Source organism: Kogia breviceps, chromosome 17 (genome assembly GCF_026419965.1).
Source record: "Kogia breviceps isolate mKogBre1 chromosome 17, mKogBre1 haplotype 1, whole genome shotgun sequence".
Classification (NCBI taxonomy): domain Eukaryota; kingdom Metazoa; phylum Chordata; class Mammalia; order Artiodactyla; family Physeteridae; genus Kogia; species Kogia breviceps.
The window spans coordinates 12466870-12492496 of NC_081326.1; the positions used below are offsets into that span (position 1 = coordinate 12466870).

Sequence of the window (25627 nt, forward strand, 5' to 3'; positions counted from 1 at the left end):
ATATTCTCGGCTGGCCGGGGGGTTAAAAGCAAACCTGTTTTGTGCCTGAATAAAACCCAAAATCAGTGTGCTGCTTTTCAAAGACGGGAGGGTCAATACCATGGTTGTTTTTGTTCCCATGCAGTTATGTAACCGTGGAGATTTGTTTCTTTGCTTTAAGGATTTGTACAGAACACATGAAAGCTAGACAATAGGCGGGAGTCAGGGGAGCAACCCTCGAGCTGTGTCTTGGAGTCTGTCCTGCTAGGTTTTGGAATCTTCAATTCCATCTCCAGCGCTGACTGTGCGTGTGCACGTGTGTGCGTGTGCACGTGTGTGCGTGTGCACGTGCGTGCGTGTGTGCGTTTAGTTAGCTGGCACGCAACACACTTCCCCAGGGTCGTGCTTCCTTTTTCCTGAGATTTGGCGAAGGGTAAAGGGTCGGAGTCACATGGATACAAAGCATTTGATTAACGTCCAAGTCACCGCTGGAGCTGCCGGAGCCACCTCCCCTCCAGCCCCGGCAGTGCGAGGCCAGAGCCGCGGGGCGCGGTGCGCAGGTCCCGGGCGGGAGCCCCATCCCCCTGGAGGGAGTGGCCTCGGCACAGCCCCCCCGTCTCCCGCGCCCGACTCCCGGCGGGCGCCCCCTCCTCCGCCCCCGCCCCGGCCTCTCGCCGGCGCGTAAAGTCGCCCGGCCCACCTCGGACCCGGCGGAGGCGGCAACTGTCCCTGCCGGCCGCGCGGGGTCGGGGCAGCGGCGGGCGCGCGGGGCAGCGGCGGGCGGCACGGCGCCCACCATGAGCGACGAGAGCCGCGGGGACGGCCGCGCCGAGAGCGCCCGGGACCTGGAGAAGCAGCTCCGTCTGCGCGTGTGCGTGCTCAGCGAGCTGCAGAAGACCGAGCGCGACTACGTGGGCACGCTGGAGTTCCTGGTGTCGGTGAGGGGCTCTCGGCGACGCGGGGCGCGGGCGGCGCGCGCGGCATTGTCTGCGCGGGGACCGGGCACCCGTCCGGGCATCGCGGGCGCCCGAATCCGCGCGCGCCGACGCTGGGTCCCCGGGCGGGGGCGCATTTTCAATGCCTGGGGACGCGCCGAGTGGCCGGGGCGAAAAGTTAGCTCGCGTGGGAGAAGGCTGTGGTTCAGGGAATCCCTGCTGCCCCGTCTCTCCTCACACTTCTCTACCGACCTCCCTGGTCTGCTCGAGTGCGTTGTGTAATTTTTTTTTTTTGTTTCCTTGTCTTCCTTCCCGGGGATTTTGTTTGAACACTCTGGCAGGGTGGTTAAAGTCTGTCTGCTACATTCAGGTACCTAGAGGTAAAAAAACAAATCTCCTGAATCTTCTGGAGCTTGAGTTCATTATTCAGGTTACATGGCAGTGAAGTCCCTTTAGTTATCATAATCTTTGGAGCATAGGATTCTGGTGGGGGGTGCGGAGGGCATTGGGGTTATGATCTCCAGCAGCTGTTGGATATGAAAGCCACGTGTAGTACTTACCGCATCCTCGTCCGACTGTCTGCTCCCCCCATCCCAACCCGGGGTTTAAATCTGCTGTTTAAATCCCCCGCCCCCGTGGGTTCAGCTCCCAGGTCCCGTGTTCACACTGAGCCCAGGAAAGCGGTAGAATAAAACTCCCATCCAGCAACTTTAAGATTTCATAGAACTCGTAGGAACTTTGTTTCAGAGTTTCAGCTTGAAAATGTTTCATTCATGTTAGGGCCAGGAGGGGCAAAACTGAGTGAAGGAAACTTCTTAGACGGCACTCAAAAGTTGAATGTTTTTCTGTTCGCCGCTGCAAAGACAGAATTTGAGGGTTGGTTCCTCTCCGCCCACATGCGCGGGAGAGCATCATTCAGAGACTGAGGACCCTTAGCCTTTGCTAAATCTCCCTCAAATCTTCTAACCTCCTCTTTCCACCACCCTATTCCATACCCCCTTGGTCTGAAGGGAAATGTCCGAAAGGCCAGACTTCCTGCTCAGCTTTCTAAAAGAGGTAAGCTATCTGCTGAAAATCATGAAATTCACTCCTTGGCTCTGGGAAGAAGGAAAGAACACTGTCTCGAGGGATGTGAGATGCACAGGTTGGCTTCTGGTTGACGTCTCAAATTAAAATCAATATACTTGAGCCCCCCAGGCGCCACATTCTTTGGAAATGTATGGGTATTTGAGAATATACTGGTAATTGGTGATAAATAGAATTGTTGTACACTTCCATGCAGCAATGTCAAAAAAGTACGTTTTTAAGGAAATTTGACTTTTCATAGCTTCAGATTTAGCTTTCATGAAACTTTGTTGGTGACCAAGTCCTTTGGCTTTTGAGGAGTCTGGGTGACTCTTCAAGTTGCATTAGTTACTCCTTTCAGGAGGTGTATGAAAAAATACTGAGCAAAAAAGTCCTAATTTACAGAAATAGACAGCTAATGTAACCTACCTTAAAAACCAATTTGTTGATCTTTATTTAAAACATCAGTTTTTCCTCTGATCTTAACACCTGATTATTAAAATTGATAATGTAATTCTGTATGGAGTTAAGTCAGAAATTATGGGAGGTATAAAATAAATTGCATTTTACTTTTTACAAGAAGATCGTTTTATGATTTCATTCTTATCTCATTCAGAAATTATGGACTCTTCCACTTTTCCTTTTCTTTATTTGCTATTTTTTATGTACACGTTCACACACACACAAACACCAATTGGCCCGAAAGTCTTCCGAAACAAAGGTTAACCCTGACTTCCTTTTAGTCTTTTTTTTTTTTTTTCAGTTTTAACATCTTTATTGGAGTATAATTGTTTTACAATAGTGTGTTAGTTTTTCCTTTACAACAAACTGAATCAGTTATACATATACATATGTTCCCATATCTCTTCCCTCTTGCATCACCCTCTCTCCTACCCTCCCTATCCCACCCCTCTAGGTGGTCACAAAGCACAGAGGTGATCTCCCTATGCTATGCGGCAGCTTCCCACTAGCTATCTAATTTACATTTGATAGTGTATATATGTCCCTGCCACTCTCTCACTTCGTCACAGCCCACCCTTCCCCCCCTTTTAGTCTTATAAACGTTCAGAGTCTAAGATCTACTTATAATATACATTATTCGATTTTCTTTTTGGGGTATTATTTATAGCAACATTTCATTCTCACCTATTTGATGTGGTTACCTCCAGTTGATGTAGTCAATCTAGTTTTAATTTTATCCTGAACTGATATGTACCAAGAGCTTTAAAAATATTCAAACCCTTTTGCCTCATAATTTCTTTCCTAGGAATCCATCCTAAGGGAATGGTCAGAAATGCAGACAAACAAAAGAAGTTTTTTTTTTTTTTTTTTTTTTTTTTTTTTTTGCGGTACGCGGGCCTCTCACTGTTGTGGTTTCTCCCGTTGCGGAGCACAGGCTCCGGACGCGCAGGCCCAGCGGCCGTGGCTCACGGGCCCAGCCGCTCCGCGGCATGTGGGATCCTCCCGGACCGGTGCATGAACCCGCGTCCCCTGCATTGGCAGGCGGACTCTCAACCACTGAGCCACCAGGGAAGCCCAAAAGAAGTTATTTAAAAAAAAAAAATACCTGTAGTATTAAATAAGTGCAGTGGTAAATTTGCTGCAAAAATTGGATAATGAATTCCTAAGTCAAATTTAAATATTTGTTAGATTAGTCATTGTTTTTGATTTCTGCCAGTGTTTCAAGTCATCAGCATGGGTGAAGTTAATTCTTATCTTTATTACAGAGATGAAAAAACATAATTTTGGTTTTACCGAGAACATATTTTTACTTACAGGCCCATAAAGAAGCAAAGAATTTGTATTATTGCTCTTGATTAAATGATCATATGGCGTGAGGGGAAAACTTTTTTTTTTAATAAGATGCTTTCTCTTCTCATTTCCAACTTTTGGCCTTTTATTTTTTTTTTTTTTTGCGGTATGCGGGCCTCTCACTGTTGTGGCCTCTCCCGTTGCGGAGCACAGGCTCCGGACGCACAGGCTCAGCGGCCATGGCTCACGGGCTTAGTCGCTCCGCGGCATGTGGGATCTTCCCGGACCAGGGCACGAACCCGTGTCTCCTGCATTGGCAGGCGGATTCTCAACCACTGCGCCACCAGGGAAGCCCCTTTTGGCCTTTTAAAGAGAGAGCACTTCCCCCCTCATCCCCTGACCCCCAGATAGTCCATGAACATTGCCTTTTTCCTCCCCCAGATGTATCAATATGTATAATCTATACGTACCTTCTCTCTAGTCACCACCCAGGCACACACTTCTAGACTGAACAAGGCTCTGACCTTGAAGCTGCTGTCATTTAGAGTGGTGCACTCTTCCCTTGGGGTGCCAGGCTTTCTCAGGCCTCTTGTGCGGTATGCAGGATCTTAATTCTCCAACCAGGGATCAAATCCGTGTCCCCTGCATTGGAAGCTTGGAGTCTTAACCACTGGACCGCCAGGGAAGTCCCTCAGGCCTCTTCTCCTGCCCCTCTGTAGCTCTTAGCAACCCCCTGGATTCCTACTGGCATTTCAAGGCTCTTCATCTCCTTCAGTAGAACTTTCATGATCCCGTCCTCCCTCCTGCCCAGGCTGGAGTGCTCGCTGCCTGGTACCCACTCTTTCCTGTAGTCACTGCTTCCATGGCACCAAAGCAGGCATAGGCAGGATTTGCCTACTTTTGTCTCATTCTTCTAGAATGGAAGCTTCTTGAGGACAGGGCCACATTTTACCTGCCTGTGTTTCCCCGGACTTTTGTGCAGTGCTTGTGACACTGTAAGTACTCAAGAAATGCTTACTGAACGAAGGAATGGAGGAATCAGCGAATTCGTCCATCTTCTAAACCTCCCACCCATTTTTTTTTTTTTTTTTTTTTTTTTTTTGGTGGTGGTACGTGGGCCTCTCACTGCTGTGGCCTCTCCCTTCGTGGAGCACAGGCTCCGGACGCACAGGCTCAGCGGCCATGGCTCACGGGCTCAGCCGCTCCACGGCATGTGGGATCTTCCCGGACCGGGGCACGAACCCGTGTCCTCTGCATCGGCAGGCGGATTCTCAACCACTGTGCCACCAGGGAAGCCCCCTCCCACCCATTTTTAAGGACAGTTCCTCAATGATCTGTAAAGTTCTGATTTTGGTTTTTTTCCATTGGGTCTGTATAGATAGTGGAAGTTACTTAAGTTTCACTCAGGCACATATGTGTTATGTAATAAGAAGCTTTAAATTAAACATGTAGTACCTGCATAGAGCCTGTGCTCCACAACAAGAGAAGCCACCGCAGTGAGAAGCCCACGCACTGCAACAAAGAGTAGCCCCCGCTCTCCGTAACTAGAGAAAAGCCCGCGCGCAGCAGCGAAGACCCAATGCAGCCAAAAATGAATAAATAAAATAAATAAATTTATTTTAAAAAAAGAGAAACGATTTAAATCCATCATCGAGGTATTAAAGACATTGTAACACACTATTAGTTCATTGTAGTCTAAATTTTCATTTGGGACCATGGATATTATCTGGATTCATTATTTTTAGGTTGTAGATAAAATGGTAGAGAGTGATGTAATTTGTTTGAATTTATGTTCTTGTTTTGCTTGGGAAATGAAACTCTGTGCCTCATTAGAGTACTCTAAAACATTAAAAAAAAATGCTTTTATGGACCTAATTTCCAGTATTTGATGTCCAGGGTCTGGGCAGTCGTAGGTGGTAACTGGTTTTCTGGAGAAAGGACAAACCAGGGCCGATTTTAAGGGTGCATCTTATACAGTGGCACAGGGCTACCCCCTCTGAAGGACCTCAAGCTTACTTTGATGCTCTGCCATCACTGTCTTGAAATTCTTGCTAATTTTATCTTTTTTTTTTTTTTTTTTTTTTTTTTTGTGGTATGCGGGCCTCTCACTGTTGTGGCCCCTCCCGTTGCGGAGCACAGGCTCCGGACGCGCAGGCTCAGCAGCCATGGCTCACGGGCCCAGCCGCTCCGCGGCATGTGGGATCTTCCCGGACCGGGGCACGAACCCGTATCCTCTGCATCGGCAGGCGGATTCTCAACCACTGCGCCACCAGGGAAGCCCGCTAATTTTATCTTTGAACTTGGGCTTTGCAAGTGAAGTCCAGTGGGACAACGGGGGTGTGAGCAGAGCAGATACACAAAAGAAAGAAGACAGCTTCACACCTCAGTACCTTTAATAGCACTTTTTGTCTTGCCTTTTGAATAAAAGGTCTCACGTTTGAATTCTGCACCAGGCCTGGAAAATTGTGTAGACACATTTCACTGTGGCAAGTGGCATTGAGGCAGGGTGATCGTATAATTTTTGTTTAAACTGGGACACTTCTGAGGGTGCAAGGGTGTGCTATTAATAATTACACAGGGAAACAGATGTAAACTGGGATTGTTCCTGGCAAATCAGAAAGCACGGTTATTCCCCGTTGTAGGCACATTAAGACAAAAGCTTTGAGCTATGTGTCTTGTCGTAAGCAAAAAATTTAGAAATTTGTTACCTGTCTGAGCTTTGACCTCAGATACCCCAGAATCTTGAGTCCTGTCTCTAATTGCTATCCAGAGCCACAGATGTTGGCCATGCCGAGTGTCTGGTTTTTGTCTCTATTATATTCTCCTCTGCCCCTTTTCTGTGTCTCTGAGTCTCTGCTTCTTCTCTGTGTGTTTCCTTTTGGTCAGTTTGGTCCTTCCCATGGTAATCTTGGCTTCAAGACAGTGACAGCAGGTTGCAGTCTATGTGACGACAGCCAGAGTTAGTACGGTGGTTTACAGTGTATACTGAGCAACTGCATATTTCTTATCTGACTTGGCTTAATGTATGTGCATCTCTTAGCTCTTTCAGATGGTGCTCCTGAGAGCTTCTGGGTTCTGGGATTTGGTTTCAGGGGTCCTCACAAAAGGTCGGAGGAGCTGAATTGTGTGGCTTCAGGCTCTCCACCCTGGCATCTCCTAGCATAGCCCCACCTTGTTCTGATTTGTGTTATTGTTAAAACAGTTAGAAAAACCCCTCCTCTGGATGGTAAACTCTGAGAGAGTAGGGATGCATTTACTTCCTCTGTACGCTTTTCTTGGCCTCATCACCGTGCTTTGTAAATAGCAGGTGCTCAAGAAAACAGACAAAGCAGAAGCAAACAAAGGGGTTTGAATGAATCTGAAAACAGCTTCTTTCAGTCATGATCCAACGTTTCTAGGGAAAGATAAATAGATTCAACACATTAAGCTAAGGCTTATGTTATGGGTTGATCTGTATCCCCCTTAAAGTCACACATTGCAGTGCGAACCTTCAGTATCCAAAAATCACAATGCAGTGTGGGAGGTGAAATGATAGAGTAATAAGCAAAGTGTCAGGGAGGCATCAAGGGACTCCCTCAGCCTGGGGTCAAGGGAAGTTTGGGGAAGAGGTGATAACAGAGCTGGCTTCTGAGGGATGAGGAGGAATGTGCCAGACTCGGAAGAGAATGGTCCATCCTGAGAGAGTAACCGCGTTGAGGGTGACCATGGTACGGCAGGCCGGGGGTACTGGCATGCCGTGACATGCTCCGGATGCTGAAACATTCCTCATTACTGGGGATAAACACTTCTGTATGCTTTTTGGCTCTTGGTAGGAGATAAGGTAAGTTCAGACCAGTTTGAGAAGAGTTCCATTCTTAAGAATTCTGACTTCAACTAAAACCAATGGGAAATGAGTTGTGAGGGGACACTTGCTCTCTTATTAATAATAAACAAGTCTGATGGCTTCCCTGGTGGTGCAGTGGTTGAGAATCTGGCTGCCAATGCAGGGGACACGGGTTCGAGCCCTGGTCCGGGAAGATCCCACATGCCGCGGAGCAACTAAGCCCGTGCACCACAGCTACTGAGCCTGTGCTCTAGAGCCCGCGAGCCACAACAGCTGAGCCCGCGTGCCACAACTACTGAGCCTGCGTGCCTAGAGCCCATGCTCAACAAGAGAAGCCACCGCAATGAGAAGCCCGCGCACCGCAACGAAGTGTCGCCCCCTCTCGCCGCAACCAGAGAAGAGCCTACGTGCAGCAACAAAGACCAAATGCAGCCCCTCACCAAAAATAAATAATAATAAACAAGTCTGAGACCTCCAAGGTTGGCACTGGGAAGGGGGTCTCTCAGGGGAAGAATTTGCCAGGCCAGGATTCCCTGAATCTGTGTCTTTGAATTTGGCCTTAGGGTTTCTTCTGCCTGTTCTCTATTTCCACCACCTCCCTGGCCCTCAGCCTACACTGCTTATTTGGTAATTCACAGAAGAATGCAGAGAAGACCTTTTCTTGCTCGTCTTAATCTGGGACAGGTTATAACCTTCAAAAAGTGGTTAGGGCTTCCCCGGTGGCGCAGTGGTTGGGAGTCTGCCTGCCGATGCAGGGGACACGGGTTCGTGCCCCGGTCCGGGAAGATCCCACATGCCGCGGAGCGGCTGGGCCCGTGAGCCGTGGCCGCTGGGCCTGCGCGTCTGGAGCCTGTGCTCTGCAGCGGGAGAGGCCACAGCGGTGAGAGGCCCACATACCAAAAAAAAAAAAAAAAAAAACCAAAGAAAAACAAAACCAAAAAAAGTGGTTACTGTTTACTAAAGGAGAGCACAGACCAGTAATCCCGGAAACAACACAAAACATAAACATAGTCTAGTTTGTGTAACACAGATTTCTGCTCCTAGCAAAGTGATCTTGCTCTCAGGGTCTGCAGACCCTGCCCTATTTTTGTCCTAAGCCTTAAGACAGCTCCTGTTTGATCCCCCTGACTAGGCACTACTCCTGGGCTAACTTGACTGGGTTCTTTTTTTCTAGTCGTTAGCCTGAATGTGTATTCATGAGGGTGGTGTCAGGAAGCAGCCCTTAAGATGCCTTGACTCTTGTAGTAAACATACTGTGAATTAAATGGGGCTCTTGCATAATTCTGATTTTTGGAGTGTTAATCATGTGGCTAGAAGTGACTCGCTGTACAGAGGGATATGTCTTTAGTCTTAAGGTTTCATCTGCATAATTATACTGTACTATAATTTGATGACATTAAAATGAGTAGTCTTTATGGAGATTAGTTACGTTTCTTGGCAAGAGAATTCTGTCAACAGGGTTGTGGAGCAAAAGTTGAAGTCTGGGTACCCATTCGGAGTTTCTGCCATTTCACTGGTCCAGGTAAGAACTGTGGAATGTTTGATGTAAGGTAGAAACGATGATGAAGATAGAGAACTAAACCCAAAGAAAACTCAAACCAAACCACAAAACGTCAAACACTCAACAACCACGAGACATTTCTTGGGTAGAACCTTTAGTACTTACGTTCACTCAGAAGTGGAGCTTTAAGTAGAATGGAGAACATCAGGGTGGCCTCTAGTTTGAAGATAGGATGGGGTGTGTCATTAATTCAGAAATGGAATGCAAGGGGCAGAACAGTGTGGAGAGGAGGAGAAGAGTGGACTTGGTTTTCAGCTTGCCGAGCTGCAAATTCTGCTGTGATTTTTGAAGATAATAATGTGGAACTTAAGCAAGAATTTAGAGATCTACAAAGTATTGATAACTAATCAAATACATTGAAGCCCTCAGGTAGATGAGATGGCACAAGGGGAGCAATTCAAGGAGGAAAACATGCTATAACCAAGAGTAGGATGTAGGGAGCTGATACTTAAAGTTTAGGGGAAGAGGAGAGTGCACTGGTGACTTGAACTGAGCTGTCAAAGGTTGAAGCAAAGATCCAGGAGAGAGTGATCTCTTGAAAGCCAAGGAAGGATCTAGTTGCCAGAGGAAAGGTTTCTTTCAACTCTCAGAGCTTTACAGAAGTAGGTAGTGTGAAGACTGAAGAGGCCACTGGATTTGGCAATTAGAACATCATTGGGGTTTTGGCTTCAGGAGCATGTGTGAGCAGAAGCCTAAGAATGAGCTGGAAGACGTGACATGAGTGGAGGCTGAGGAGATGAAGACGAATGGAAAAGCTATTCAAGGAGGCTGGTGATAAATGCAAGGGGAGAAATAGGTTATCAACGTAAAGGGATCATTTTTGTCTAGGGATGTTTGAGGGACATGAGTATAGCCAAGGAGAAGGAGCCGATAGATTAAAAACAGGGAACTAAAGCAGCTATAGTGGAGCATTGTAGAAGTCAAATGAATCTTCTGGTAAATCAAGAATCCCCATGGCACTGGGAGGCAGGGAAGGCACTTGGTATGTTCCGTGGTATGTGCCACGGAACATACCCACAGCAAAATGTCATGGCAGAGCCGAAGAACAAGCAAGCTGTCTCTCGTATATTTTAAAAATTCCACTTCTTTAGTCTAGAGCTTTCGGAGACTACTGGGGCGGCCTTTGCATCTCCCTGTGACAGCTCACCAGCAGTTCTGTCTCCTGCATTGGGACAGTGGGGTGAAGTGCACGGTAGAGAGCACGGGTTTAGGTTAGGGGGCCTGATGACCCAGGGTTAAAGTCTTGGCACTGAAATTTACAAACAGTGTAGCTTTGGGCACCTCACCTAGCCTCTTTATGCCTCCTTGCATATTTGGAAAACACATTCCACGCTATCTCACAGGGCTGTCCTAAAATTAAATCAGCTTCTGTAGGTGAACTGTGACTTTTTAAAATGCAACATACAAATTTAGAAGTCAGAAGAGGGAAGTAAGTTCCCCTGATTTATTATGACCTCTGTTATGACTAGGTTCAAATCTTGGAAATAATGACATAATCATTTTTTAAAAGCACGACACAAATTGTATAAAATTGATGCATTTAATGCACATAGCAATCATTGTGCACACTTTTAAAAAAGAAACACTGGTTTATCTGACAACATTTTAGTCTGATTACATTTTTCTTAGTACTTGTCTTTTGAGTGTTCTTTTTTTACTCCATACCTGGCATTGTATTTTAATACCAAATAAGATTGTTATGCTTGAGTTTTGGGTATAATCTATTTGACCTAAAAATAGTTGTTCTCATTTTTATTCTTTAAAAATCTTATTTATAATATTTACTTTTCATAACAGATGCATTTTTATTATTCTCAACTTAGTAAATGTTTCTTTGTTTGAAAGTGTGGTTGGGTCACTTTTCCAATGGTTTTGAGTGAAATCATTCACATCCTGACACATCTAATACAAACTTTTTCTTCCTAATTTTTTCCCCATTCTCATGAACTATTGCATTTGATCCATGAGTTCAGTGTTTGTGATTTTAAGAAAATTGATACGTTGAGGTTCTGATATTTAAAGACTTCTGATTAGTATAGATGATTTCAGACTTTGAATCTGTGAATAATTTGTTTTTTAATTCTAACCTTGCCATATAGCTAAGTATAGTATACAAAAAAGGACCTATCTCATTGGAGAATATCTAAGCCCACGGACATTATGTTCTGTCATTAATGCTAAATGCATATTTTCCATGAAAAGGCAAGCCCTTCATTTGGAAAGGTTAAATGGTATAATACTTAAGAAATGACTCCAGCTGGTTAAAATTAGAATACTGATATGAAACTCTTTTTTGAGTTTATAGCAAAAATCTAGCAATATAGAATATGAATGGGTAAGCATTTTTATTCAGTTTAAAGCTTCATTTCTCTGAGAAGGTCAAATGAGGGTTGATATCTATGTTTGACTTTGCTTTGCCACTTTTGTGATTTTAATTATCTATTTAACTTGTCTTCTTGCCAGGAGCAGAGGCTTTATAGATGGTGACACATTTTCAGTGGTTTTGCAAGAAACATTGATGTTTTCCTTCAGTGCCTTGTACAATGCCTCCACTTGGCCTTAGTTTCTTGCTCCCTTGGATTCTCGTTTTTTTCTTATTTGAGACTATTGCCCCAAAGAAAGAAATCTTAGGATTCCAAAAATGACATCTCACATTCCAAAGTTTTATTTCTGTCAGTAGCACTAGGGGAAGAGCTGTGGAAAGACATTATTTTCACCTAAATGTTAGTCCCACGCCCACACATTCCAAGATTATATTAATAACTCATTATTTTCCCAGAGGTGAAATTATGAGTAAAGGAGCCTTCCATTTTATATACTGTATATCTATGTCATGTTTGACTACTTTGTGTAACTTTAATATATGTAGAAATATTTTTTATTTATATCTTGTACATTTCACACTTTCTGGAATATTCTAGATACACCTTTATCTCAATTTTTCTTGTCCCTCTTAATAATGAGATCTCTGGCAGAGACTTCTAATTACCTCCAATATCCGTTATCTTTTTTCTTCTGTAGTAATAAAAGTTTTAGCATGATTGTCCATCTTAAGACTACATTTCCCAGCCTCCCTTGCAGTTAAGTGTGGGCATGTGTCCTGGTTCTGGTTCTGGACAGCGGGTTGTGAGCAGACGCAGCATGGGTAACTTCTAAGGTATTCTTTTATAACAAAAGACTATGCACTCTCCCCCTTCTCCCTGGCTGGTATGAGGTGGTGATGGCAGGTGATGGGGCAGCCATTTTGGACCATGAAATAGAAGTCACATGTTGAGGATGACAGAGGAACAAAAAAGGAGTCATTTCTTTATTAAAGAAATCTAACCTGTAGCCTATCAAAAATGGGCCTGTAAGATAAATCAGTATTTATTGTATCTAACTCTGTCCTAGTCATTTTTTTGAAACTTCACATTTTGCTTCCAAATTCTTATTGATTTATGCAAATTATTAACAAATTGGCAAACTTTAATATATTTTTTTGCCTTTGTCTTGTCAAACAGAATAATCTTAATATTTAAAATTTATTTGTAGTTTTTCTTTAATGAATCTTCTCTAGCTCAGCAGTGATTTCCCGGGATTATGCTAAGACTCTGCTCTCTTCTTTTCTACTAGTATATTTTATTTTTTTTCTTTAGAAAAAGAACAGTTTTTTTTTTAAGCCTGTACTTATAATTCTTTTTCCGGAAGGCCAGAATTTTTGTGTTTATTATATATATTTATAAGAATGTTTGTTCAGCTGCTTTCACTGAGGTCAAACAACAGTAGTTTAAACAACACAGAAGGATGGCTTGTGAATATGGAAGTGGTATGTAATCAACAGGCCCTTTTTGCATCCTGTCTTGGCGCTCTGGTTATTTAATTTTTCAATACTGTTGCCCAACAGTGTCCAGGGGAGTGAGCAGCTCAGCTCCATCACGTCATTCAGAGACCTCTGGTCCTTCTGTCTTATTGCTCTACCATCCCCTAGGACCGACTAAATCAGAGTCTGTAGGACAGAGAGCCAGTATCCATATGGTTGAAGTTGGCTTGCCAGAACCGCTTTCATGTTCCAGCCCCAGAGGGACTGATGGTGGGAGACACATTCCACGCATCACTTGCACTGTCATCCCCTTGGCCAGAACATGACATGGCTGAATCAGCCACAAGGGAGGCTGGCGAATGTAGTGTCTAGCTGGGCAGCCATGTGTACAGCTGAGATGTGGGGAGTTTTATACTAAAATTAAGAAGTGCCGAATTCATACTGAGAGGCAAAGAGTAGTCTCTGCCACCTTTTCGGAGTCAGTGATACTTTAGGCTCATTCCTCAGAAAATCGCTTATATTAATTCTTGGATTCCTTTACTGTAAGAACGTATTGTACTAAAATACCATTTGGATTATTTCACCCTAAAATGATATATTCTTGCCCATATAGAAGTCCATTTCATATTTTATATATGCATCTCTTTACATATGTTTGTAAGGGTTCCCTAAAGGTTCCCCCCCACCCACCCATTGGCTTTGACTACAGGAAGAATTTGAGAGATTTGGAGGTTTTGTGTGATTTAAACATTTTTCGGAAGTCTCCCCCCTGACAAAAAAAATGTCCCAAGATAATCTGGAAATCATCATTTATTCTGTGTTTGTTTCCTGTCAGGCACTGCATATTCCTGTGTAACTCACAACTCCCTTCAAGGCTTATATCCTTGTAACTCACACCTGAGGACACCCTGGTGAGCTCCTAAGTGGGAGAGTCGGGATTCTGAGCAGATCCGTTGTGTTGCTGGTGATTCGCTGGCCTGGGCGTTTCTAGATGGTGGGAGCAGTGTGATTAATCAGGACTAGGAAGAGCAAGGCAGGTGTTGGGACCGAGACACAGAACTTGTTGACTCTGGAGGTACACAGAGGCTAAAAGACAGGAAGGAACAGTAGTTCATTTCAGGCAAACCTTCAAGAGCAAGTGAGCAACAGAAGCTCACTGTCAATCCAAGACAGGGGTCAGAGCCAGGCAAGCACTCAGGAGCCAGAGATTACCCAGAAGTCAGGAGTTGCCCTCACAGAAGTGAGGAAATGCAGTGACCTTTAAAAAATAGACAACTCTAGCTCTTGCAGTGTACATCATTACTGAGACTAGTTTCAGTTTGATTGAATTCCTTTTGGGTCAGTTGGGATCTCTGTGTGCTTATTTACTTAGTACTTCACAGCAGGTTTGAAGCTGTTAAATATAAATAGCGTTAAATATAGCTCATTTTTATTCCATATATGATTAAATCATAAAATATTTGAGACAAGTGTCAATTTTACACACACACACACACACACACACACACACACACACACACCTTCTAGTCTCCGAAATGTATGTACTGCTTGGCATTCAATGGATATTGTATAGGTCACATTGGTAGGAAGCATTAATGTAATTTAAATACAAATGAAGTGAAGCCCCAGAGTTAAATGATCATTATTCCAGGAGTGTTTTGTTTGCCAAGCCTACTTTTTTTGATGGGTTGGATGAGGGAGGGTAAGTGACATTCAGGTAGTCACAGAATGAAGTTTGATAGATAGGCCCTGTTATTTAGATAGGGGCATTTTCCTTAGTTTCTACCGAGGACAATTAGTACAACCGTATAATTGTATAATCTTAGAGTCCAAAAGGGAATCATGCTATGGATGGAAGAGTATAGTTTTCTACTGAAATATGAGAAGTTGACATTTCTCCTGTACATTTTTCAGTGAGCTAATAATCCTCACATATAGATTGTACCTTCTCTGTATGGTGAAATTTTTTGAGAGTAGCAAATAGTCTTTGGGATTTACTTCCCTTTTTTTTTAGTTTGTAATGTGATCAGTTGGACTGTCAGAAAATTTGAGAGTTAGGTTGATACTTGAATGGATTCTTAATTTTAAACATACACATTTCTATAGTTGAGGATTTAGGTCAGATTCAACTTTCGTGGCATTAGGAAAATATAAGCAAGTGTTAGGAGAGATCCAGATAGTCAGCCAGGATGTTTGAATAAATTTTTTAAAAAGGAAAATCTGCTAACAAGATTTAAAGAAAAAAATAGCTCTATTCTATTTTATTATATATCCTCCCTACAAATTATTTTCCAGCCTGCCAGAATTCAAATTCAATTCTATGATATTATAGTGTTTTCTTTAGTATTTAATGTCTAAGTGAAATTTGCAGTAATTTTTTAATAACTAAAGACAGAACTAAAAATATCTATTAAAAAGTACCCACAAAAAAAAAAAAAAATTAAAAAAAGGGCTTCCCTGGTGGCGCAGTGGTTGAGAGTCCGCCTGCCGATGCAGGGGACACAGGTTCGTGACCCGGTCCGGGAAGATCCCACGTGCCGCGGAGCGGCTGGGCCCGTGAGCCATGGCCGCTGAGCCTGCGTGTCCGGAGCCTGTGCCCTGCAGCGGGAGAGGCCACAACAGTGAGAGGCCCACATACCGCAAAAAAAAAAAAAAAAAGAAAAAAATAATTAAAAAGTACCACAGGAAATAGTATGGAGGTTTCTCAAAAAACTAAAAATGGAACTACTGTATGACCCACGAATTCCACTCCTGGGTATATATCCACAAAAAACCAAAACACTAATTTGAAAAGGTTCACGCACCCCAATGTTCATAGCAGCATTATCAACAATTGCCAAGATATGGAGCAACCTAAGTGCCCATCAACAGATGAATGGATAAAGAAGAGCTGGTACATATATTCAGTGCAATATTACTTGGCCATAAAAAAGAATTAAATTTTGCCATTTGCAGCAACATGGATGGACTTGGAGGGCATTATGCTAAGTGAAATAAGTCAGAGAAAGACAAATACTGTATGATATCACTTATATGTGGGATCTAAAAATACAACAAACTAGTGAATATAACAAAAAGGAAGCAGACTCACAGATCTAGAGAACAAATTATTGGTTACCAGTGGGGAGACGGAAGGGGAGAGGGGCAATAAAGGGGTAGGGGAGTAAGAGGTGTAAATCATTAGGTATAATATAAGCTACAGGAATATATTGTACAACATGGGGAATATAGCCAGTATTTTGTAATAACTGTAAATGGAATATAACTTTTAAAAACTGTGAATCAGTGTACTGTACACATGTAACTTACATGATGTCGTATAACACCATACTTCAATAAATGACATTCAGAATATTCTTAAAAAAGTAAAGAACAACAGAGAATGGAATCAGAGTGATTTTTTTTATTCATTTACAAAACCAATTTGTTTAATTTGGAAAAACTTTATTTTCAGCATAGTATAGCTTATGTGTCAGGTCATTTAAAAATAATAGCTCTAATATGATAAGCCTTATGATTTATCCTCTCCAATAATTGTTTTAAAAAACATAGAGCCTAGATATTTTGATTCTTAATGTTCCAGGGACTATTTATTGAGCACCTACTGTGTGCCAATCACTGTTCTTGGTTCAGGGGATATATCATTGACAAGAATTAAAAATTCCTGATTTCATGGGGCTCCCAGTCAATCCAGGAGATACAATAGAAATGAGTAAAATGTGTAATATACTACTTACTCTGAATGGCAAGGAGAATGAGTGAAGCAGATGGGGAATAAAAATCTGTGTGTGTTTTGATATTTTATATAGGATGAAAATGCAAGAATCCACTACTTTCATATTTCTTTCTGTAAGTCTAAAAATGTTTATTTATTTATTTATTTAACATCTTTATTGGAGTATAATCGCTTTACAATGGTGTGTTAGTTTCTGCTTTAAAACAAAGTGAATCAGCTATACATATAAATATATCCCCATATCTCCTCCCTCTTGCGTCTCCCTCCCACCCTCCATATCCCACCCCTCTAGGTGGTCACAAAGCACCGAGCTGATCTCCCTGTGCTATGCAGCTGCTTCCCACTAGCTAGCTATTTTACATTTGGTAGTATCTATAAGTCCATGCCACTTTCTAACTTCGTCCCAGCTTACCCTTCCCCCTCCCTGTATCCTCAGCTCCATTCACTACATCTGTGTCTTTATTCCTGTCCTGCCCCTAGGTACTTCAGAACCATCTTTTTTTTTTTTTAATTCCATATATATGTGTTAGCATACAGTATTTGTTTTTCTCTTTCTGACTTACTTCACTCTGTATGACAGACTCTAGGTCCATCCACCTCACTACAAATAACTCAATTTTGTTTCTTTTTATGGATGAGTAATATTCCATTGTATATATGTGCCAGATCTTTATCCATTCATCTGTCAGTGGACACTTAGGTTGCTTCCATGTCCTGGCTATTGTAAATAGAGCTGCAGTGAACACTGTGGTACATGACTCTTTTTGAATTATGGTTTTCTCAGGGTATATGCCCAGTAGTGGGATTGCTGGGTCGTATGGTAGTTCTATTTTTAGTTTTTTAAGGAGCCTCCATACTGTTTTCCATAGTGGCTGTATCAATTTACATTCCCACCAACAGTGCACGAGGGTTCCCTTTTCTCCACACCCTCTCCAGCATTTATTGTTTGTAGAGTTTTTGATGATGGCCATTCTGACCTGTATGAGGTGATACCTCATTGTAGTTTTGATTTGCATTTCTGTAGTGATTAGTGGTGTTGAGCATTCTTCCATGTGTTTGTTAGCAATCTGTGTATCTTCTTTGCAGAAATGTTGGTTTACATCTTCTGTCCATTTTTGGATTGGGTTGTTTGTTCTTTTGATATTGAGTTGCATGAGCTGCTTTTAAATTTTGGAGGTTAATCTTTTGTCAGTTGTTTCATTTGCAAATATTTTCTCCCATTCTGAGGGTTATTTTTTCATCTTGTTTATGGTTTCTGTTGCTATGCAAAAGCATTTAAGTTTCATTAGGTCCCATTTGTTATTTTTGTTTTTATTTCCATTTCTCTAGGAGGTGGGTCAGAAAGGATCTTGCTGTAATTTATATCATAGAGGGTTCTGCCTATGTTTTCCACTAACAGTTTTATAGTGTCTGGCCTTACAATTAGGTCTTTAATCCATTTTGAGTTTATTTCTGTGTATGGTGTAAGGGAGTGTTCTGATTTCATTCATTTACAGGTAGCTGTCCAGTTTTCCCAACAGCACTTATTGAAGAGGCTGTCTTTTCTCCACTGTATATTCTTGCCTCCTTTATCAAAAATAAGGTGATAATATGTACGTGGGTTTATTCTGAGCTTTCTATCCTGTTCCATTGATCTATATTTCTGTTTTTGTGCCAGTACCATACTGTCTTGATTATTGTTGCTTTGTAGTAGAGTCTGAAGTCTGGGAGCCTGATTCCTCCAGCTCCGTTTTTCTTTCTCAAGATTGCTTTGGCTATTTTGGGTCTTTTGTGTTTCCATGCAGATTGTGAAATTTTTTGTTCTAGTTCTGTGAAAAATGCCATTGGTAGTTTGATAGGGATTGCATTGATCCTGTAGATTGCTTTGGGTAGTATAGTCATTTTCACAGTGTTGATTCCTCCAATCCAAGAACATGGTATATCTCTCCATCTGTTTGTATCATCTTTAATTTGTTTCCTCATTGACTTATAGTTTTCTGCATACAGCTCTTTTGTCTCCTTAGGTAGGTTTATTCCTAGGTATTTTATTCTTTTTGTCACAGTTGTAAATGGGAGTGTTTCTTTGATTTCTCTTTCAGATTTTTCATCATTAGTGTATAGGAATGCAAGAGATTTCTGTGCATTAATTTTGTATCCTGCTACTTTACCAAATTCATTGATTAGCTCTAGTAGTTTCCTGGTAGCATCTTTAGCATTCTCTATGTATAGTATCATGCCATCTGCAAACAGTGACAGCTTTACTTCTTCTTTTCTGATTTGGATTCCTTTTATTTTTCTTCTCTGACTGCTGTGGCTAAAACTTCCAAAACTCTGTTGAATAATAGTGGTGAGAGTGGGCAACCTTGTCTTGTTCCTGATCTTAGTGGAAATGGTTTGTTTTTCACCATTGAGAACGATGTTGCCTGTGGTTTTTTCTTATATGGCCTTTGTTATGTGGAGATAACTTCCCTCTATGCCTACTTTCTGGAGGGTTTTTATCATAAGTGGGTGTTGAATTTTGTTGAAACGTTTTTCTGCATCTGTTGAGATGATCATATGGTTTTTCTCCTTCAGTTTGTTAATATGGTTTATCACATTGATTGATTTGCGTATATTGAAGAGTCCTTGCATTCCTGGGATAAATCCCACTTGGTCATGGTGTATGATCCTTTTAATGTGTTGTTGGATTCTGTTTGCTAGTATTTTGTTGAGGATTTTTGCATCTATGTTCATCAGTGATATTGGCCTGTAGTTTTCTTTCTTTGTGACATCTTTGTCTGGTTTTGGTATCAGAGTGATGGTGGCCTCATAGGATGAGTGTGGGAGTGTTCCTCCCTCTATGCTATATTTTGGAAGAGTTTGAGAAGGATAGGTGTTAGCTCTTCTCTAAATGTTTGATAGAATTCGCCTGTGAAGCCATCTGGTCCTGGGCTTTTGTTTGTTGGAAGATTTTTAATCACAGTCTCAATTTCAGTGCTTGTGATTGGTCTGTTTATATTTTCTATTTCCTCCTGGTTCAGTTGTGGAAGGTTGTGCTTTTCTAAGAATTTGTCCAATTCTTTCAGGTTGTCCATTTTTTTAGCATATAGTTGCTTGTAGTAATCTCTCATGATCCTTCGTATTTCTACAGTGTCAGTTGTTACTTCTCCTTTTTCATTTCTAATTCTATTGATTTGAGTCTTCTCCCTTTTTTTCTTGATGAGTCTGGCAAATGGTTTATCAACTTTATCTTCTCAAAGAATCAGCTTTTAGTTTTATTGATCTTTGTTATCGTTTGCTTCATTTCTTTTTCATTTATTTCCGATCTGATTTTTATGATTTCTTTCCTTCTGCTACCTTTGGAGTTTTTTTGTTTTTCTTTCTCTAATTGCTTTATGTGTAAGGTTAGGTTGTTTATTTGAAATGTTTCTTGTTTCTTAAGGTAGGATTGTATTGTTATAAACTTTCCTCTTAGAACTGCTTTTGCTGCATCCTATAGGTTTTGGGTCATTGTGTTCTCATTGTCATTTGTTTCTAGGTATTTTTTGATTTCCTCTTTGATTTCTTCAGTGATCTTGTTTATTTAGTAGTGTATTGTTTAGCCTCCATGTGTTTTTATTTTTTACAGGTTTTTTCCTGTAATTAATATCTAGTCTCATAGTGTTTTGGTCAGAAAAGATAACTTGATATTATTTCAATTTTCTTTAATTTACCAAGGGTTGATTTTTGACCCGAGATATGATCTATCCTGGAAAATGTTCCATGAGCACTTGAGGAGAAAGTGTATTCTGTTTTTTTTTGGATGGAATATCCTATAAATATCGATTAAGTCCGTCTTGTTTAATGTGTCATTTAAAGCTTGTGTTTCCTTATTTATTTTCATTTTGGATGATCTGTTCATTGGTGAAAGTGAGGTGTTAAAGTCCTCTACTATGATTGTGTTACTGTCGATTTCCCCTTTTATGGCTGTTAGCATTTGCCTTATGTATTGAGGTGCTCCTGTGTTGGCTGCATAAATATTTACCATTGTTATATCTTCTTCTTGGATTGATCCCTTGATCATTATGTAGTGTCCTTCTTTAAAAGTATTTCAAAATAGCTTTTATTTTTTACTCTTAACCTTAATAGGCCATATTCAAGAGCAAAGTGTTAATCAGGTTGCTTGTTTAACTCCTCAATATAATTATAATTTAGTGGTTAAATTCCATCCAGTTATACCTTGCTAATAGAGTTAACAGAACAGATTAGCAAAAGCATGGTGACTCGAAGACTTAAGGGTTTAACTGGGTAATTTTTTGCTGTCACTGTTTAGTACCCTAACTTTAATATAATAAACATTTTTTTTTTTGGATGTACAAACTCAAAATCTGCTCCCTCACTCTGTGATGTATCCATATCGCTGAGCAGCTGATTCTATAGAGTATTTGCCAATAGGTTTTCAGGTCGTGGCAGCTTGGCATCTGGTGGGAACTGCAGCCGATGTTAACGTACAGCGTGGGTGGGAACCTGGTGCTTTGTGCAGTGCTCCACTGGCTGAGAAGAAGCTTCTGCTGGAAAGGATGTATCCTTTAGCCCCGAGTGGATGGAGGCACGGACGGGGGCTGGGGGGCTGGAGATCTTGAGCGCACAGCATGATCTGAAGTCAGTTTTCTAACCCATACCTTAGATGACCTCAGATGTATTAAAAGCTAAGGTAAGAAGTCCTTTCCATACATTTTTCTGATAAAAGATCTTTTCCCGAGAGGGACTAGGAAGCTAAGGAGTGTACCTGGCAGCCCTCAACCCTCCTTGTTCCTGTGGTGTCGTCTCCCTGGTGGCCTTATAGAAGGACTCCCTCGAGCAGTGTGGACAGCTGGATGCAAGTCCTTACTGGCCTATGAAGTGTCACGGGGAGCCACTGCCAGAGGCTCGGAGAGTGGGAGGTCACTTGAGGACCGTGGAAAATATTCCCTTTCTCCTCAGCATCCTGGGACCTTGTTTCTTGCCTTGTTGTCAAGTTTCTTGCCTTGTTGTCAAGAGATTTGGGAGCTCAGATCCTGATCCTGAATTTTTCTTCAGGGTTCATTCTAGAAATGCTATTTTTGAATCAGCGTTTTGTGGGGCTTCATTCTTTAGTTCCCTGAAATCCGTAGCCTGAAGGAAGGGAAGTAGATTTATTACTATTGTCATTACCAACTTCAGAATAGAAACTGGTGAATAATTATACTCGACCTTACAGAAGTGTAACTGGAGGGAAGGGATTGAGCTGGCTGGAGTTTTTTGATAAGGTTGTGTGCTTTCCCCTTCCGTTTCTCTTTGGAGACCATTCTGTGGCTAATACATCATAAACGTTAAAAGGAAGTGCAAACACAATGACCGCAGCAAGTGTAAACCTTTTCCATTCACTTCTTTGTGCCGTTTGTGAATTGTCTGCCTAATTGTTTCAAAGTAAGGAAAAACTTGGGGTTCTTATCTCTCCTGTGTCAGTGGCCCTGGTTTTGTGAGTGTGGGGCGACGCTGACAAAACTGGGACTCAGTCTGCCTTAAGGGTAACAGCCATTGTAGCAAACTAACCACAAGAGTTAGTGCAAAGGATACGCAGCGGGCTTAAAGGCAAGTAGATTTGTCTCAAGATGTAATGCAAGATACAGTGCCTGGGAGGGAATCAGATGTAGAGCATCACCCTGTAACAGTGTGCAGCCCCATCAGTCGCTCTGCCTTGGGGGCTTTGGGATTTTCCGCCTCTCCCTCCGCTGAGTGTCTCAGTCCTTGTCCAGGCCCTGAGTCCCAGGAGGAGGCCCTGAGCGCTGATGGCTCTCATCGATCGAGGGCACACCGTGGGGCGTGGTCGCTGGGAAGCAGAGGCTGGATTTAGAATTTGATCTAAGATAACATCTGGACAAGCTGGAGGGTCATGAAAGGAACTGGGGTCAAGGGTTAACGCAGCTGAAGTCTCTGGACTCGGTGACACAGAGCCAAAGAAGCAGCCTCCGGGGATCTCAGCCACCTCTTACACTTGAGAAATGTAGTTCCTGCTGCTTGACCCCTTCCCACGCTGTCTGGTCATCCCCCACCCCTTGCCTGGCAGGATCCTCTGGCACTGAATCACAGGGTAGCTTCCAGTATGGACTTTAGGCCTATGATGACTTCGGAGGGTCAGGTGATCCTATAATAATAAAGACTAGGACCAATATTTGGAACCCAAGGAGACGCAGATTGTAACTGCTTTTATTAAACCTATTTCCCGAGGTGATGAGAATAATCATTTGAGCCAGTTGGTTTATAGTTGCTCCCTTGGTTCCTTTTCCACCAAGGAAGTTTTATTAATGTTTTATGATTTTTGTGTAATTTAGAAGAATACTTACCGGCCACCAGGACCTTTCTTAATAAATCAAGTCTGGTCTCATCTAGAGACTGTGCCCTCAGGAAAAGCTTGAAAACTTTCCCGACGACTTGTTTGAAAGTTGCTGTTTATCTCGGTCAGCAAGTTCAGTTTGCTGTCGTTGTGTAAATATTAGAAGGATTGTCTTTCAGTTCCCTTATGGTCCCAGGTGGACACAGGTGGAATGGGTGGCTCCAGACAAAACGAACAGAGTTGGAGGATCTTTTGCCCATCATCTGAGCCTGACTCCGTCTTAATGCCCTGTAATTCAAGTTTCTGTAGTTCAATTTTTTTCCAATTCCCATCACCTTAAATTCTTCTTCTCCTTGATTGTTTATACTGTTGTGTTATTTGTTTAGAGATTTGGGAAGCTTGGAAAAATAATGAGAGAAATGAGTTGCCTCCATTTGGGGAGATACAGAGCAAACTGGCTTTGTTGATCGACTTGATGGTGTATGTTTGAGTAGCAGTTGTTGAGAGTGAGGTTAAGATCTGTTTCTTGAAATCCCAGTCTCCAAATTTCATGTAAAACAGTGTAAGACTCAGACGCAGTTTAGTCTTCAAACAGCCACCCCCCCATCAAAACCAAAAATGAATTAAAAAACCCCCGAACCTCAAACAAAAGCAATTCCTATTCATAGGAAGAAATACTGTCATGATCATCAGCCTTTCAGTGACATGGCATTAACTATCCCAGTAAAAATAACAATACCCCTAATCTGTTTTCAGGCTTCTGTGTCTCTGATGGAACTAATTTACAAATGAAGGCTCGCATTTTACTTTGCAGTTCTCAGGCCCACCAACCCCCTCCGGAGATTGGGTTGGGCTGCCAGTTTGGGAATATACGCCAAAAATACTTGGAGTCAAGAGTGCTCACACTAGTAGCTACAAACTCATGTTTTCTTGATCAAGAAGTGATCGTCTTTTGTCTTTAGAGTAAGGGATGTGAAATAAATCAAGAGAAAATTAGTCTTGTCTTCTGAGATGGTGATCACTTTGTGCCCTGGGTGAGGCTACTCACAGCCAGCTACAGCCTTGGGAGTTAGGACAGAGCAGGGGTGCAGGGCCCCTTTCCTCCTCCACCTGCCGACACAGCTGGCCCTATCTGCACTTACTTAACAGTTATATTCTTAGACTAACTTACCTGATGCAAACACATTCTCTTTCATCTATCACTCTAGTAACCGAGCATAAAGGCCTGTGCTTTGGCGGTAGATTACACTTTTGGTGGGAAGCATTGGAAAGGCCTCCTCATTCTATGGCTTCGCTTTTGTAGAACAGTGATTAAAATGGTCCCACTGAAGGGCTGATGTAGGGGAGTAGCGAGTGATTAAGGTGGCCTGGGGTCAGGTGGTGGATGGCCTTGTGTGCAAGAAGAAGTAGTTTAGAACTAATTTAGTGGACAGTGAAGCGCTAGGGGAGACTTTTGAGCAAAGGAGTCACAGAACTGAGCCTTGAACAGAGTCATCTGGCAGATTGGCTTTTAGCAATGGATTGCAGGAATGGCTCTACTGGGGACAGGTGGGACTGGGAGAGTCCAACCCGTTACGCCCATCAAATGTTGGAGAGACGAAACCACTGGAGAATATGATGACGGCCTTCCTCCCAACCAACTTAATTAGAATCTCGGAGTAGGGGCGGGGAGAGAGTGGAGAGTCAGTAATTAGTATTTTTAAAAAGCTCCCTACCTGATTCTAATGTGCAGGTAAGGCTGAGAAATACAGGGAAATGAACAAACGGCAGTAGCATACGTATCCATCGAGATAAGGAATGTTTTTCCAACGCCCCTAAAAAGGTGATCAGTATGCAGTCAGTTGTGGGCTTGCTTCCTTGGAAAGTGACAGAGCTCTGAGATGACAGAGCGGAAAACAGAATGATTTGAGAATTGGAGGGCATTTGTGGAGTAGTTTAGAAAGCATCACTGGAAAGAAAGACATTATTGAATTGGTCAAAATGATCAGGAACGAGGAGAGTGACCAGTCATGGGCCAGCACAGGCTTTTTCTGCAGTTTAGGAATTTTCCGAGTCTCCCCGTCAGCGTGGATGCTATTGACAAAAAATTAATCAATAGTCAATCTAAGAACGAAATGGAAATTTTTATTTGAGCCAAACTGAGGATTATAACCCAGGAGACAGAGCCTCAGAGAGTTCTGAGGACTTCCAAAGAGGTAAGGGGGGAGGTCAGTATGGATGTGATTTCGGCGAAGGGGGTACCACCTGCGGTCAGGCGCACACCTTGGTAAAAGTTGCTGCTAACTCACGAGGAGCAGCCAATCTCAGTTGATGATTTTAGTGCTTTTCTAAGTATGGGAAGTTGCCAGAAGCCAGGTGCAGAAGACATTTCTCCTGAAACCATCCAAGTATCCGAGGGCCTGTTCTGCCAGTTTTTCCACAGCACAGGTGCCTCATCCTGACCTTCGCCCTGAATTCTTTCCGGCGTGTGCTGCAGGTCAGCGACTGCAGCGGCTGATGACGTCATTCTTGTAGAGCCGGGCGGTGGGCAACGTGCTTTATTTCACAGTCCCTTCCCTCTCAGTCTTAATTTTGACCAAGGTTTGGGAGGCATTTCTTGACCAGTTTGTCCCATGGCGCTAGGAATGCTCATTCCCAGGTCAGGCGAGGATTTTGTTGCTGGGCCACTCAGTGTGCTGTTACTGG

General features: G+C 42.6%; 1 protein-coding gene across 3 annotated transcripts in view; it reads left to right on the forward strand.

Moving 5' to 3' along the window:
• Nucleotides 1-735: 735 nt before the first annotated feature.
• The window catches only part of PREX2 (phosphatidylinositol-3,4,5-trisphosphate dependent Rac exchange factor 2), a 286917-nt gene continuing 262025 nt past the window's right edge, over nt 736-25627 (forward strand). For all 3 annotated transcript variants that reach the window (XM_067017094.1, XM_059042584.2, XM_067017095.1), the window contains exon 1: nt 736-917. In XM_067017094.1, coding sequence (XP_066873195.1) covers nt 777-917 — 141 coding nt within the window. In that variant the 5' untranslated portion in view covers nt 736-776. The remainder of the gene's footprint in view (nt 918-25627) is intronic.